Source organism: Rhinatrema bivittatum, chromosome 2 (assembly GCF_901001135.1).
Source record: "Rhinatrema bivittatum chromosome 2, aRhiBiv1.1, whole genome shotgun sequence".
Lineage (NCBI taxonomy): Eukaryota > Metazoa > Chordata > Amphibia > Gymnophiona > Rhinatrematidae > Rhinatrema > Rhinatrema bivittatum.
In genome coordinates, this window is record NC_042616.1 from 33440793 (window position 1) to 33457651 (window position 16859).

The 16859-nt window shown below is 42.2% G+C and overlaps 1 protein-coding gene across 1 annotated transcript in view; it reads left to right on the forward strand.

The window, feature by feature from the left end:
- The window catches only part of LOC115083177 (vomeronasal type-2 receptor 1-like), a 174888-nt gene extending 158495 nt beyond the window's left edge, over positions 1-16393 (forward strand). The window contains 2 exon segments of the mRNA XM_029586983.1: positions 12701-12863; positions 16306-16393. Of these exon segments, the coding sequence (XP_029442843.1) occupies positions 12701-12863; positions 16306-16393 (251 nt within the window).
- The last annotated feature ends 466 nt before the right edge of the window (positions 16394-16859 follow it).

The window sequence follows — 16859 nt, forward strand, 5'->3', positions numbered from 1 at the left end:
AAAATTTTGGACCAGTTTTTCCTATATTACAAGTTACTTCTAATGGGCTCCTTAGAGATTAATTTATATTAATGTAGATTTGTTTTTAGAATTTCAAAAGTTTTATTTTAATCCATTCTATATATCAAAACATTTTTGTATAAATCTTATAAATCAACAAATTCCACAAAACCAAAATTTCATTCCATTCACTCCAGCACTCATACTATGTACAATAAATATAAAATCTATTGGATCTATATATTTCTATTTATCCACAAAAAATCGCATTGCTTAAAAGAACCAAATCCATGTTTTTACTGTTCATCTCTCACTGCTATGGAGATGTAATAAGCAGATCAAGTGGCAAGCACCAGGTCCCTTTTTATCCGCAAATGTTCATATGCAGTAAATGAGCGATGCCTATTGAAAAGTGCATCACTTGCTACTGTAGGGTGTCAGAGCACCACACAAGTCTCAGTTCAACCACAGAAGTTCATCTTGCTATAATAAGGAAGCACAATCCCTCACTCGCTGCTGTAAGATGTGGAAGGAACCCCTCCAAAGGCCCTCATTTCACCCTATCACAGGCTTCAATGAGAAAATCCTCTTGGCTGATCGTCACGCAGTCCCATTCTGATTTACAACTTTGCATCAATGCAGCTTTCTTAAAGGCTTAATTATTAAGTCATGCATTACCACTAAACATAAATAAAAAACCATTTTCCAAAATATATTTTCCACAGAGATCTGCATTGGGTGCCTATAAGCTTTAGAGTCATGCACAAAGCCCTGTCTATTATCCACAAAACTATTCACCACCAGTACCCTTAGACTTGCAACTCCCACTCAGGCTCCACACATCCTCCAGACCTATCAGGGAAGTATACAAAGGATCCCTACACGCCGCCCCCAATAAATCCACCCAGCTAACAACCACTAGAGAACGGGTCTTCTCGACAGCGGGACTAGCATATGGAATGCCATCCCCCCCGGAGCTCAGACAGGAACCTTGTTTGCGGACATTCAGGAAAAAAGCTCAAGACCTGGCTATTTCGTCAAGCCTTCCTATAACTAAACCAGCACCAGCTAGGTTATAGAATAGGTCGTGGATATTAGACTGGTAACTAGGACAATCTTCAGCAAAGTCACTATTACAGCACCGTTATTGTTACTGAGTTACTTTTTCCGCTGCTAGCGTCTTCTTCTCCCTACCCCAGTACCCCCCTGTTTTATTGTAACTTTCCTGCAACTTGTTTTTGTTAAGGTTAAGGTTTCTTGTCACACTGTTCATTGTAAACCGATTTGATATGATATTTTTCATGAAGGTCGGTATAAAGAAAATATAAATAAATAAATAAATAAATCAATAAATAAATAAATCATAATTTATTCTACAATTACCATCATGGACTGAACTACCAAAATTTATTGTCACCCAACCATGTTTCCATATAATTCCCTAAGTCATATCTAAACACTAATGCAATACCTTTGCTATTCTATTCGTTTACATTGTTTTATTATTCAATATATGCCTATGACAAGGGAAAGCAGTGTCATTGCATTTGCAGCGAAAAGAGCAAGCTTTCATTTTCAAATACAAAATGACTCATCCCTTTGGACTGAATCAAGTTACTGAGTGGGAATCCTTTTTAGATGTTATAATAAAGTTGCAATAGTCAGTATGAGATGAGTATAAGTAGCGGATTTCCTGTTGGTATCCTCACCATTAACCACCAATATGTGGCTATTTTGAATGACACGTTATTTTCATTCAACGGATAAGGTAGACGGGGGTTGTAAATTTATAAAGTTATGCTATAATTTAGTAGAATCTGATGTTAATGTAGCTTTTCAATAAAGCCCGGCAGGATATCTAATGTATAAGTTTTATAAGAATTAGAATAGATATATAGAGACTTCTGAGAATGAGCCCACACGACATACACCAGACAAAGAGAGAAAATAGCAATGATAATAATGAACACTTTAGCTATACTACAAGCAGGTGCTAATTGCTATTAACTTCCTGGCAAGAATGTCCTGACATTCTCCAGCAGTGACAGCAGCAGTCTCACAAAGGACAAGGAACAGTGCCGAGGACTGCGGGTCACGCAGAGCTTGTCTTGGCACAGACGTCGCACCTACTGACTGTGGAAACGCATGTCTGACTGAGGACTGTAGCACAAAATAACCTGAGCAGGAAGGTGGATACAAAGGTCAAGAAGCAGATGGAGGTGCACAAATTCAGCACAAGTTACTGAGAGAATGAATCTGTAAAAAATCTTAGAGCTTGGAGATTGAAACTGATTTTGAAAGTTCTTTAACAGCATGAAATGAGATAAAAGCTATCGATCAGCTTCCCATTCTGGCTCTCTCCTATAGTTGTGGAATAGGAGATTAGACCGGTTAAAGATCTAAAGAGCTGGATGTGAGAACAAGAAAACGTCTTCATGTGCATCATGCATGCAATCTATAAGAATCAGTATGTGCTGCGATTGTATATTTCAGGAGCTGAAGGAGATATGGGCCTTATAGAAATAATTATATACATCCAGATCTGCCTATTATGAAGTGGTTAGAGCAATAGGTTACAAAACCATGGCAACCCACTGCCACTCTGTGTGAATTTGGCAAGTCACTTCATCATTGCCTCAGGTACAAACTAACAGGGAGATACATCAATCCCCGATAGGCCTCTAACTCACATTATATCATGTACATTGTAAAATAAATGTGATATTTTGAATCTCCCCACCTAAGTTTCCTCCATTTGTTTTGGTTTTACAGCGCAAGCATGGTTGTTTTGGCATTTCCAGGGCCTGAGACAATAGGCGCTATATTGGTTGTGTGTCATTTCCTGTCCACAGGCACCTGCCACCATCTTGAAAAATATATTTATGGTTCTGGTTTATGTCATCAAAAAGGGGAATGTCTGGATATGACATCATCAAAAAGGGATAAAAAAGGGCATGGTTGGGCAGAGCTAAGGCAGATGTCAACAAAGGGGCATTAGTTTTTTATAGAAGTGAACACTGATTGGCTGAGAGGAGTGTATGCCGTATTAGGGGTTCGGAAATCTATTTGCTACTGAGCACCTCATACACATATTGGGACTGGCAGTGCTACAGACAGTTCTGTCTACTACTTCCTACAATTACACAATCCAAATAGTTCAGAAAAGACCTCGTGTTTTATCCTCAGAATTAGATATTTATTTGTCAGACTTTTCAGGACTAGCATTTAGAAGAAAATAACTACAATGTCTAAAGTCCTTGCTATTTAGCATCGGTTTATACTAAATAAAGCTCTGCATCATTAGTGGACTGACATGTGCTAGAAACCTTAGCCTGTGTAGAGTATTAATAAAGGTAACTAACCTGTTAGCCCCACCCAACTCTGGGAGATTCCCTTCTGTTTACCTCTAGAGCAGTCTCTGGCTGGCAATCTCAGGAACCGTCTCGAGGGAAAGAGCTTGCTTCCTTGGTCCCTGGTAATGGCTGGGCTGAGGAGAAGTCTCTCAGCTTGGGTGCCATCTCTGGTTTTGTGGCAATCAGCCCAATATCAGGCAGGGCTTTTTTCTCTCCAGTTTCCCCAGACACTCCCAGTCCTCTACCTCCTCAACACAGGGAAGGGCAGAGTTGATGCCTCTGTGTCATCAGGTGTCCTTTTTTTCTTGTTTGCCCTTTCTTATAACAGTCAGCTGGTGACTATGCACAAAGTTCATGCATAGTCAAGCAGCAGGCAGATGGTGTTGTTGCATTTCAAATCACTGACCTCCCCCTTTTCCATGGGGAGGGTCATAGCTCTTACCATATGGTGACACTGGACTGTGTCCAGTCACGTCTTGACCAGTGCTGTCTTGTCATGTCAGCAATTTTCTTCCTTAAGATGCTTCCCCCTCTTTCATTGACGGGGTCAATGCTTGTGTTCGATGAACTGTCCTTGCACAGGCTGTGTTTTCTGATCTGGGGGATTAAGGTGCTTTTGAATTTCTGCCCCGACTGTCCTAGGGCTGCTTACTTTTTATTTAGAAAGGAGATTATAGTCAATGAGCTGATCTGATAAGCTGGGGTAGCATTGTTGTGCTGGTCAAAGTTCTTATATTGTTTTTCTCTGCTGAGACAGTGTTTCTTTGCTGGAACATACATGTTAGCATCCATCTTTTTTTTTTTTTATTCTTCTGTTTATTAAAGTTATAAGGAACATACAACTATAAACGGTACAGCTCAAATACATAGCAAGACCACAGTAAAAGGGTACATATGCCATCCTCATGTGGTACAATAGCATACAACTATTCTCTCTTTCAAGCTTGTACACAACTCCAATTGGGTTTTTTTTTATTTTTACCCTAAGGGAGGTTAGCCATATCGTCTGGTTCCCCGTCTTTGACCAACACCACTAACTAAAACCTTGGTGTGCTCTCCCTGACCCTTCCCCCCCCCCCCCCCCCCCCCCCCCGCAATTACTCTAATTTACAAATGCATTGGGGTAAAGTCACCTTAGATGACATTACTAGTTAGCAGTGCCTATGATAGCAGTACCAAGATGGCTGTTCATACGAGTGGTCAAAGCCAATAAAGCAGCCAGCCCATACTGGTCTGCGACTGGTATAGTGGTTGAGAACATTCTGGGGATTTCTACTAAGGTCTGTTCATGAGGGATTGGATGGTGAGTTGGACGGTAGGCATCTTGGCTCCAGGGGTTCAAGAAAATTCTTCCAAATCCTAGTCAGTGTCACTCTGCCTTTTGTAGATAAAGTTTGTGCTATTTGGTATTCATGGGAACTGAGGTTCAACATTCTTTGAAACCGATGTTCAATGTCTGGCGCTTTATCTGAGAGCCAACCTGCCAGGATAACTTTTTGCCTACCAGCGCCACTTTTGTTATAAAAGCCAGGAGTTCTGGATTCCATCGGCGATGTTCTCTGTGGGACCCCAAATAGCCATGTTTCGGAGTCATCTGGTAAGGAACATTGCCATATCCCCGAGCATCTCTGCATTATATCCTTCCAGAGGGCTTTGATCTTCGGGCACTCCCAAAAACAATGAGTGTATGAACATTCGCGCTGTCCACACGTTTTACAACCAGCCGAATTGGACAATTTAAATTTGTAAGCCTGTGCCTGGGATACGTACCCTTGCCATAAGAATTTATATTGGGTCTCCCTCAGAAGCTCATTGGTCGTGATATCATTAATGCCTAAGTAAGCAGCCTTAAAGTCTTCAAAAGATAGATGATATGAAGACCATGCTGTCCACTTTATATAAATTGGTGTCAAGTTGTCAGATGTCTGATCCACCTGTAGGGCCTTGTAAAATACCTTTTTTTGTCTGGTTTCCGTGAGTGTGAGAAGAGATTGGAATCTCTTTGGTTATAAGATGTCTTTTTGTGAATGCAAAAAATGGCTGAGCTGCAGATATGCAAAGAAGTTGGCTTTGGGAATCAAAAACCTTTGTTGCAGGTCCAGGAAACTATACATAATTCCTGTGTCAGGGTGTACCATTTGATACAGATATTGCAAACCATACCCCTTCCATCTCAGAAACGTTGAATTTCCCCTTCCTGATGTTATGGTTTTGAGGTATTGGAGTGGATTCCTGGGTACTGCGGTGATGGCCACTCCCACGGGGATGAGCCCCGTGAGGAACCGCAGTACTAGGCTAGACTCTATACATGCAGACACAGAGAATTTGTATTTATTATACAGCTTGGTGGTACTGACCAGGGAGCAGCAGCAGTGACGTAACCCAGTAGACGTAACCCAGTAGAAGTATTCCAGGGGTCCTCAGCAGAAGAGTCCAGTCCCACACTCGAGAAGATGGTAGGCAGCGCAAGGTAGTAAAGGAAATCCCGGATGCAGACTCTGAGTGCTGAAGCTGGAGGTGAGACAGACTGACAAGGTTAATTACTCACTGAGGGAGATAGCTCTATTGATGAAGATCCTGGCAGGCAGAATTAGATCAGTATTAGGCACCAGAGTAGGAAGAACAGGCCCTCGAGGAGCGAGTACCCGATATCCCAGATAGGTACCTTTAAGACAGCATAAAGGCCCCTGAGGAGCGGGCACCCAGGTTAGCGATGAATTACCCCGAAGGGCAGAGAGACAGCTTCCTGTGGCAGCTAGGAAGCCGCAAAGCAGCATAGACAGGAGGCAATCCAATCCTTGCTAACTCGGTTTGTTAGTAAAAGAGGGCAGGCTAAATACCAGGATGTGATGACGTCACTCAGAGGAGAAGCCCCCGAGGTTCCCGCCATGACGTGGATAAAGACGTAGGTGGCGTGCGCGCACGCACCCTAGGAAGCCCTCAGGAAAATCATGGCGAACACCATCGCTGTTGCTGTTCCCAGCCCCCACACCCTCCCATCCCTGTGTCTAATCATCACTCACACAGCCATCCCATCACCAAAAGATACATTCTCCAAGCACAGCCTCCTTTGCCATTCTGTGTCACCCTCCTTTACCCCTTTACCCCATATATCCCTCCCTCCTCCCTCCTCCCCCCCATCCCCAACATCAAATCAACAACAAACAGTTCTCCTCCCTCTGCACGTAGCGGGGAGCTGGGGTCTAGTGTTGGGGTGTACGGGCACCCCGCTGCCCAAGACTGATCTATAACTCTTCTGCCGCTCGGTAGGTTCCGCAGCAAATCTCAACCGCTGGCAGGCTCCGTTCAGGATATTGTAAGGTGATGCACTGTCCTCAGATGAGACTCCATCTGGTGGAGGCGCCATCATTGTTAGCAGGCTGCAGGCCTTTTCCAGCACCCATTCCAGCAATGTTTTGTACTTCCCAAATACTGTAACCCATTCCGGCTGGGCCAGTGTATCTTCATAAGTGTTAATAAATTTGAACTGAGTTTTCACATGTCCAACTATGAACAAAGATTGTCCAGGTAAAAGAAAACAAAATATCACAGAGAAAGTTGCAACTTTGTAACCTGTGCTCTTAACTTGGAGACGCTAACAGTTTACTTTACTTATTTCGCTCCTTGCTGTAAGAGCTTTTGGGCCTCTTCCAGCGTGGTGAAAGATTGTGTTTTACCATCAACCCAAACTTTTAGGAGTGCTGGGAACTGGAGTGCAAATTTTATTTCTTTAAGAACATAAGAAAATGCCATACTGGGTCAGACCAAGGGTCCATCAAGCCCAGCATCCTGTTTCCAACAGTGGCCAATCCAGGCCATAAGAACCTGGCAAGTACCCAAAAACTAAGTCTATTCCATGTAACTATTGCTAATGGCAGTGGCTATTCTCTAAGTGAACTTAATAGCAGGTAATGGACTTCTCCTCCAAGAACTTATCCAATCCTTTTTTAAACACAGCTATACTAACTGCACTAACCACATTCTCTGGCAACAAATTCCAGAGTTTAATTGTGCGTTGAGTAAAAAAGAACTTTCTCCGATTAGTTTTAAATGTGCCCCATGCTAACTTCATGGAGTGCCCCCTAGTCTTTCTACTATCCGAAAGAGTAAATAACCGATTCACATCTACCCGTTCTAGACCTCTCATGATTTTAAACACCTCTATCATATCCCCCCTCAGTCGTCTCTTCTCCAAGCTGAAAAGTCCTAACCTCTTTAGTCTTTCCTCATAGGGGAGTTGTTCCATTCCCCTTATCATTTTGGTAGCCCTTCTCTGTACCTTCTCCATCGCAATTATATCTTTTTTGAGATGCGGCGACCAGAATTGTACACAGGATTCAAGGTGCAGTCTCACCATGGAGCGATACAGAGGCATTATGACATTTTCCGTTTTATTCATCATTCCTTTTCTAATAATTCCCAACATTCTGTTTGCTTTTTTGACTGCCACAGCACACTGCACCGACGATTTCAATGTGTTATCCACTATGACACCTAGATCTCTTTGTTGGGTTGTAGCACCTAATATGGAACCCAACATTGTCTAATTATAGCATGGGTTATTTTCCCTATATGCATCACCTTGCACTTATCCACATTAAATTTCATCTGCCATTTGGATGCCCAATTTTCCAGTCTCACAAGGGTCTTCCTGCAATTTATCACAATCTGCTTGTGATTTAACTACTCTGAACAATTTTGTGTCATCTGCAAATTTGATTATCTCACTCGTCGTATTTCTTTCCAGATCATTTATAAATATATTGAACAGTAAGGGTCCCAATACAGATCCCTGAGGCACTCCACTGTCCACTCCCTTCCACTGAGAAAATTGCCCATTTAATCCTACTCTCTGTTTCCTGTCTTTTAGCCAGTTTGCAATCCACGAAAGGACATCGCCACCTATCCCATGACTTTTTACTTTTCCTAGAAGCCTCTCATGAGGAACTTTGTCAAACGCCTTCTGAAAATCCAAGTATACTATATCTACCGGTTCACCTTTATCCACATGTTTATTAACTCCTTCAAAAAAGTGAAGCAGATTTGTGAGGCAAGACTTGCCCTGGGTAAAGCCATGCTGACTTTGTTCCATTAAACCATGACTTTCAATATGTTCTGTGATTTTGATGTTTAGAATACTTTCCACTATTTTTCCTGCCACTGAAGTCAGGCTAACCGGTCTGTAGTTTCCCGGATCGCCCCTGGAGCCCTTTTTAAATATTGGGGTTACATTTGCTATCCTCCAGTCTTCAGGTACAATGGATGATTTTAATGATAAGTTACAAATTTTTACTAATAGGTCTGAAATTTCATTTTTTAATTCCTTCAGAACTCTGGGGTGTATACCATCCGGTCCAGGTGATTTACTACTCTTCAGTTTGTCAATCAGGCCTACCACATCTTCTAGGTTCACCGTGATTTGATTCAGTCCATCTGAATCATTACCCATGAAAACCTTCTCCATTACGGGTACCTCCCCAACATCCTCTTCAGTAAACACCGAAGCAAAGAAATCATTTAATCTTTCCGCGATGGCCTTATCTTCTCTAAGTGGCCCTTTAACCCCTCGATCATCTAACGGTCCAACTGACTCCCTCACAGGCTTTCTGCTTCGGATATATTTAAAAAAGTTTTTACTGTGAGTTTTTGCCTCTACAGCCAACTTCTTTTCAAATTCTCTCTTAGCCTGTCTTATCAATGTCTTACATTTAACTTGCCAATGTTTATGTTTTATCCTATTTTCTTCTGTTGGATCCTTCTTCCAATTTTTGAATGAAGATCTTTTGGCTAAAATAGCTTCTTTCACCTCCCCTTTTAACCATGCCGGTAATCATTTTGCCTTCTTTCCACCTTTCTTAATGTGTGGAATACATCTGGACTGTGCTTCTAGAATGGTATTTTTTAACAATGACCACGCCTCTTGGACATTTTTTACTTTTGTAGCTGCTCCTTTCAGTTTTTTCTAACAATTTTTCTCATTTTGCCAAAGTTTCCCTTTTGAAAGTTTAGCACGAGAGCCTTGGATTTGCACACTGTTCCTTTTCCAGTCATTAAATCAAATTTGATCATATTATGATCACTATTGCCAAGCGGCCCCACCACCGTTACCTCTCTCACCAAGTCCTGTGCTCCACTGAGAATTAGATCTAAAATTGCTCCCTCTCTCGTCGGTTCCTGAACCAATTGTTCCATAAAGCTATCATTTATTCCATCCAGGAACGTTATCTCTCTAGTGTGACCCGATGATACATTTACCCAGTCTATATTGGGGTAATTGAAGTCTCCCATTATTACTGCACTACCAATTTGGGTTAGCTTCCCTAATTTCTCTTAGCATTTCACTGTCCATCTCACCATCTTGACCAGGTGGACGGTAGTATACCCCTATCACTGTAGTCTTCCCTGACACACAAGGGATTTCTACCCATAAAGATTCGATTGTGCATTTAGTCTCATGCAGGATCTTTATCCTGTTGGACTCTATGCCATGCTGGACATAAAGCACCACCCTGCCTCCCGGATGCTCCTCTCTGTCATTGCGATATAATTTGTACCCCCTTATAGCACTGTCCCGTTGGTTATCCTCCTTCCACCATGTCTCTGAGATGCCAATTAAGTCTATTTCATCATTCACTGCTATACATTCTAATTCTCCCATCTTACTTCTTAGACTTCTGGCATTAGCATACAAACATTTCAAAGTTTGTTTTTTGTTTGTATTTTTATTCTGCTTTTTAATTGATAGGGATAAGTTAGAAATTTTTAGCTCAGGTGAGTTTTTAGTTACAGGCACTTGGACTACTTTTCTAATTATTGGAACCTCACTGTCGGGATGCCCTAATTCTAATGCATCATTAGTATCCTTTAAAGATACCTCTCTCCGAACCATGCACTGCTGAGCGACTGTCGGCTTTCCCCTTTGTTCTAGTTTAAAAGCTGCTCTATCTCCTTTTTAAAGGTTAGCGCCAGCAGTCTGGTTCCACCCTGGTTAAGGTGGAGCCCATCCCTTCGGAAGAGACTCCCCCTTCCCCAAAAGGTTCCCCAGTTCCTAACAAAACTGAATCCCTCTTCCTTGCACCATCGTCTCATCCACGCATTGAGACTCTGGAGCTCTGCCTGCCTCTGGTGACCTGCGCGTGGAACAGGGAGCATTTCAGAGAATGGCCCTTTGCCCTTAGCATGTGACAGGGTATCCGTGCCATTGGCCGGCCCCTGTCACATAGCAGGAGCAATAGATGGCACGGACCACCCGGTACTTTAAAAATTTTGGGAGGGGGGGGTCAGGAGGGGTGGGGGGATGCAAAAAGGATTAAATTTAAAGGGTCGGGGGTGGGTTTGGGGTTTATTTTTAAGTACCCCTTTCTTCCCGCCCCCCCCCCAAAATGATAAGAGACCCCCATGAAACATTGTTGTGGGGTTTTTCCTATCGGGTTCGGGGGCCCCCCGAATTCTGACGAGTTTGAAAATATCTTCCGATATTCAGTCGTCAGAAAAATGATTCACATCCCTCCTATTCATGTACTTTCTGGTCCTCATGTAGAAAAGTCTGCTTGTTCTATTGAAACACAACAGAAATGATTTAAAAATGCTCAAGAAATGTGGAGGATTTTGCAATCGTTTTAATAGACAAAGAATGAGGAGGCACAGATAAAATGAAAAGAAGCCCCAGAGTAAATAGAGAGTGAGTGGAAATTTAACCAGAGACACAAAAGTTGGAAAATGCTTTCTTTTCAATTTGATGATTTCTATGCTATTTGGGCTGGGTCAAGGGAAGGGGAATTGGGGGGAGACAGCTGGTATCTGCCTTTCTCCTCCAAAGCTATCTTTACCAGGGCAAAATAGGTATTTTTTCTTTTAGGACAAAGTGGGGGGAGTAAACTATGAGGTGAAAATCTTCTAGTCATGGGGGAGGACAGGAGAGCGGATAGGGAGGGAAGGAAACAATTCAAACTTGACCATTTACCAAAGTCTATTTATAAGGACTTATTTCTGTATGTTGATTTTAGTCTGATACATGTATCGGCCTGATAGTGAGGCTCAAAAGAGGAAAGACTAATTTCCTGAAAGCAAAGTCCATAAACATTGGCCAGACAGACTTGGGAAAGCCGGTGCTTATCCCTGGGAGTGAGATATAAAAATAAATATTGGAGATATGCCGGGGTACTATAAGAAATAAATATTGGAGATATGCCGGGTAGTTGTGAGCCGGACTAGTCACTGTCTGAGACAGGATGCTGGGCTCGATGGACCAAGGTCTTACCCAGCATGGCACTTCCTATGTTCTTAGAGAGGAGAATAAGGAGACATCTTTCTGTCTGTTTCTGGGTTTGTTTCTCTGTCCTGCTAAATCGCTGCATAATTCCTATCCGCATTCCATCATTTCTGTTCCTCCTTCAGCAGTCATTCCCCTGACTTCTTGTCTTCTTCCCTAAGGAATTAAAATTTATCACTCTGTTATTATTGATATTACTGTTGTTACAGTAAACCCCTTATTATCAGAAACATAGTAATTCACAAGTTATGGAAAATGAAAGGGCAGATGAGACTCGAGAGGATGTGAAATGTCTTGTTGATATTTCCCCTAACAATGAGGAGTGCAGCTGTCACTGAATAACAAGTTATAAAACTTCACCCTGCAACAAAGACCCCTGCTCACTCACTGCTCTGCTAGTGAAAGGGAAGATTTGTCTTATCGGGCAGAAACTAAAGGAGGAATTTAGACAACCAAGATGCCACTGCTGGCCTGAATTAGCATGCAGCCAGTGCTCCTGTGCTGGCACCACATGCCCTGTGACCATTAATATTCATATGGCAGAAAATACCTTAGATAAAATCACATCAAAAGCAGAGCATTTCCAGGAAGAGGGTCCTAACTCTTTGCTGGGATGCTGATGCAGCACTGAATAAGAGGGGAGAGTGTCTCTAACTCCTTGCTAAGACCCTGGCTCGGTAATAGCTGGGGCAAGGGGAAAGTGGCCTTCAGGGCAGGGACATTCACTTTAGTGATGGCTGAAAGGCAAAGAGGAACAAACCAGTGAGAGGAGCTGCTGTGCCAAATAATGCGTGATTGGGAACTGTTTTCAGAAGATCCTGATTTCGGGCAGACTAACTTAACAAGGCTGGCAGTGCAACAGAACAAACTTTCTGTGCTCTAGTTTCTTTGGAATACAAAACATCTTTTCTAGAATCTGGGGGATTTTAAGTTCCCATTATTTTTTGGAATATAGGTCAAAGTCAATGTGCATGTTACAGGCGCTGTGAATCTTTTCTAGAAATATTTTCAGTGGTAAAACTTAAAATGCACTTGTGTATGTCTCTGCTCCTTCTCCTCCTCTCCCCGCCTATAGGCACTGGGTCTCCACAGATGAGCTGCATCCTCAAGAGCTGGAGCATGGATGCCTTTTCCAGAGCTGGAGACATCATCATCGGAGGAACGTTCGTGGTTCACTCTGAATACACCTCTCCCGAGCTCCCATTTACAGAGATGCCGAAGCCTATATCCTGTCAGGGGTAAGGAAGCATATATTTATAAAAAATGTATTCTGAGGGACTGCCGTGTATTTTGGGCTTTGTTTGTTCCCAGCTTTGGGTTGTAGTGTGTTTAGGGTCTTGGCTGTGCTAAATCTGAGTTTGGTGGGTTGTTTGGATCTTTTCTTGTCTCTGCACAGATTAGATTTGGAATGTAGTTTGGGTCTTCACAATGCACAGTTTGGGTTTGGGATGTGGTTTGGCTCTTGGTTCTGCACAGATTGGGTTTAGGAATCATATGGGTTGTGTCCTGACTATGCACAGTTGCGCTTGGTATGTGATCTCGGTTTTTAGTTTGTGCAAATATTGAGGATGATCTCAGTCTTCATTCAATTCATCATCTTCAGTTAGTGAAAATACTTCAGCCAAACTCATCTTTGGTAAAACATAAGTGTAACTACGTGATCCCGCTCCTACAGAAACTTCCTTGGCTTCCTATTTCCTCTCATATTCAGTTTAAGATCCTTTGTCTAACTCTTAAAGCATTATGTTATCATACTCCATCTTATCTCTTCAGTTAATGATTTCATCTCAACTTTATTGATCCTTCTGGTCTTCCCAGCTTGAGCTTGTAAAACTCCCCTCAGCAAAGGAAATTGCTCTCAATCACACTCGTGAGATGGCATTAACCTTTCTTGCTCCTTCTCTGTGGAGCCCTCTGCTTTGTCCTTGCCACTCAAGACAGACCATCAAGTTTAGAAACAACTCAAACTTGGCCATTTACCAAGTCTATTTTTAGGGACTTATTTCTATATGTTGATTTTAGTCTGATACATGTATTTGTTGTTTAATATTTCCTCATGTTCATGTTTACATTATCTTAATTTTATTTTAGATTTCATGTTTTATAATTTGATGTATTTTGCCTTCTATTTAATTGATGTATTTCTGTATTTGTTCTACATTAATTGTACGATAACACTGAATTTAATATTCATTTATGGGGTGTTTTTTTACATTATATTGATTTACTGTAAGAAATGGGATCCACTGAAACCGCAAACTAAACTAAACTAATCTTCTGGGCCTTGGTTCTGTTAATGTTGGATTTGATGTTTGGTTTGGGCTGATCATGCACAGAATTGATTAGGGACTGGTGTTGTCTTGTGACTGATCACAGTTTAATGCTGGAATGTGGCTTTGGTTCTAGCGGTATGCAGTTTGCATTTGGTGTGCGATTTAGGTCTTGTCCGAGCACAGATTGTGGATGGGTGAGTGATTTTTGTGTCTGGACTCTGCACAGTTTGAAGCATTGACTGTGTATGGTTTGAGACCTTCTTGTTTCAAGTTTGGGGTTGTGGTGTGGTTGGATCCCTGGTCTGCAGTGTGATATGAGGACCAGTATTTGGTTTGGCTGTGCACAGATTGCAGTTAGTTATTTTGTCTGGGTCCTGAACAAACACCTCCCTCCACCAAAAGATGACTAAACAGTCCCAAGTGTGTTTAAAAAATCCTACAACCGACATGGCTGTGCAGCTTCCTCAGGGGTAAATTATAAACTTGTAAATCCACATAGACGGTTAGCATGTTGTAAGTAGGACTTCTCATCTCAACGGGAATTCATAAAAATTTCGCCTAACATTGGGGCTGTTTTGCACTCTCTTTAATTGTGGTAATTGAAATCTCCCATTATTACTGCGATTTAGCCTGCTAAGTAGCACTATTAGACAAATCCAGCTATCTGAATTAGGCCATCTAACAGGCTGATACAGTACAGTGCGCTCCAGTGAAGCGGACTGTTAACTGGTATTTGGACGTGCGTTTTCAACCCCGCTAGCTTTTCCCCTTATTCAGTAAGGGGTTAATAGGTGCGTCGAAATTGCGCGCCCAACCCTCCCCCCCCCCCCAGACTAATAGCGCCCACAACATGCAAATGCATGTTGATGGCCCTATTAGTCATTCCCGCGCGATACAGAAAGTAAAATGTGCAACCAAGCCGCACATTTTACTTTAAGAAATTAGCACCTACCCAAAGGTAGGCGTAATTTCTGCCTGGCGCCAGGAAGTGCACAGAAAAGCAGTAAAAATTGCTTTTCTGTGCATCCTCCGACTTAATATCATGGCGATATTAAGTCGGAGGCCCCCAAAGTTAAAAAAGTAAAAAAGAAAAAATAAAGGAAAAAAATTTAAAATCAGCCCGCGGCTCGCGGGTTGAAAATCCGGACCGCTCAATTTTGCCGGCATCCGGTTTCCAAACCCGTGCTGTCAGCGGGCTCGAGAACTGACACCGGCAAAAATTGAGCGTCGGCTGTCAAACCTGCTGACAGCCACCGCTCCTGTCCAAAAAGAGGCGCTAGGGACCACACTAGTGTCCTAGTGCCTCTTTTTACCGCGGGCCTAATTTAAATATTTTGGTTTACTGAACGCGTGCACAGAATACTGGCCTGTGTGTGGCGCCGGAGAGCGGGGCTCGCCCGCTGTCCCGCGAACTTACTGATTCGGCCTGTAAGTAGGGCTTTAAGATTTATCCATCTAAGTACTGCTTTTCAGAATTATCTGGCTCTCTTACTTGTTCATTTACTTAGCTGGATCATCAAATTGAGCCAGATAAGTGTGTGTAAATAATTTACACACATAGCTTTACTTCCAACTTTAAAGGATACACGAGTAGATTTTACCGGGTTATTTAGATGCATTTATCCCCTTAAGAAGGCTTTTACATGTGTGGATTATGAGATTTTCTAGCATGCGCACAATAATGAAATAACCAGTTTACCACTTAGTCTCCCAGTTCACCCAGTCCATCAGTAGCTCATGAGCAACTTACATAAGCGGATCGCCCCTGGCCCGCCCCTTTTTTCACGCTGACATTTACTCATGGACCCTGATTTACGCACGTATGTTGAGGTTTCTGAAATAGCATGTACGCACGTATGTTCTATTTTACATGTGTAACTTCTCATTTTTACATGCACAACTTTTGAAAATTCTTCTTTTAGTCTCCTGCAGGATCTTTATCCTGTTGGACTCTGTCATCTCTAGCATAAAGCACCATCCCACCACCATATCATTGCGATATAATTTGTACCCTGATATAGCACTGTCCCATTGGCCATTCTCCTTCCACCAGGCCTCTGAGATGCCAATCATGTCTACCTCATCATTCAGTGCTTTACTCTCTAACTCCCCCATCTTTTAGAATACTGGTTTTAGCATACAGACATTACAAAGTATGTTTTCATTGGTTTCAACAATCTGCTTATCACTTGTCAGGGGTATTTTGGAATCTTTTAACTCTGGTGGTTCTTTTCTTATAGGCACATGTGCTACTTTTCCTTTTATTGGAGCCTCTCTGTCAGGATGCTCTAACTCCAGTTAGCTTTAAGCAAATAAATTATCCAGTTTCCAGGTTTTTAAATATTGACCTTTATATTTTTAAATATGCACATTGTCCTGGCATCTCTTCTTCTTCCCTCTCCCCTAGGTATTTCCTGTTTGAAAAGAAAGCAATCATTGGCGGGGAGGAGAACCAGAAACGAGGGTCTGAGCTCATGCCTTCTTCAAGTCCCTAGGCTGTTAAGAACATAAAAAATTGCCATGCTGGGTCATACCAAAGGTCCATCAACCCCAGCATCCTGTTTCCAATAGAGACCAAACCAGGCCACAAGAACCTGGCAATTACCCAAACACCAAGAGGTTCCCATGCTATTGATGCAATTAATAGCAGTGGCTATTCCCTAAGTAAACCTGATTAATAGCCGTTAATGGACTTCTCCTCAAAGAACTTATCCAAACCTTTTTTGAACCCAGCTACACTAACTGCACTAACCACATTCTCTGGCAACAAATTCCACAGCTTTATTGTGCATTGAGTGAAAAAGAATTTTCGCCTATTAGTCTTAAATGTGCTATTTGCTAACTTCATGGAATGCTCCTAGTCCTTCTATTATCCGAAGGTATAAATAACCAATTCACATCTACTCATTCAAGACCTCTCATGATCTTAAAGACCTCTATCATATCCCCCCTCAGCCGTCT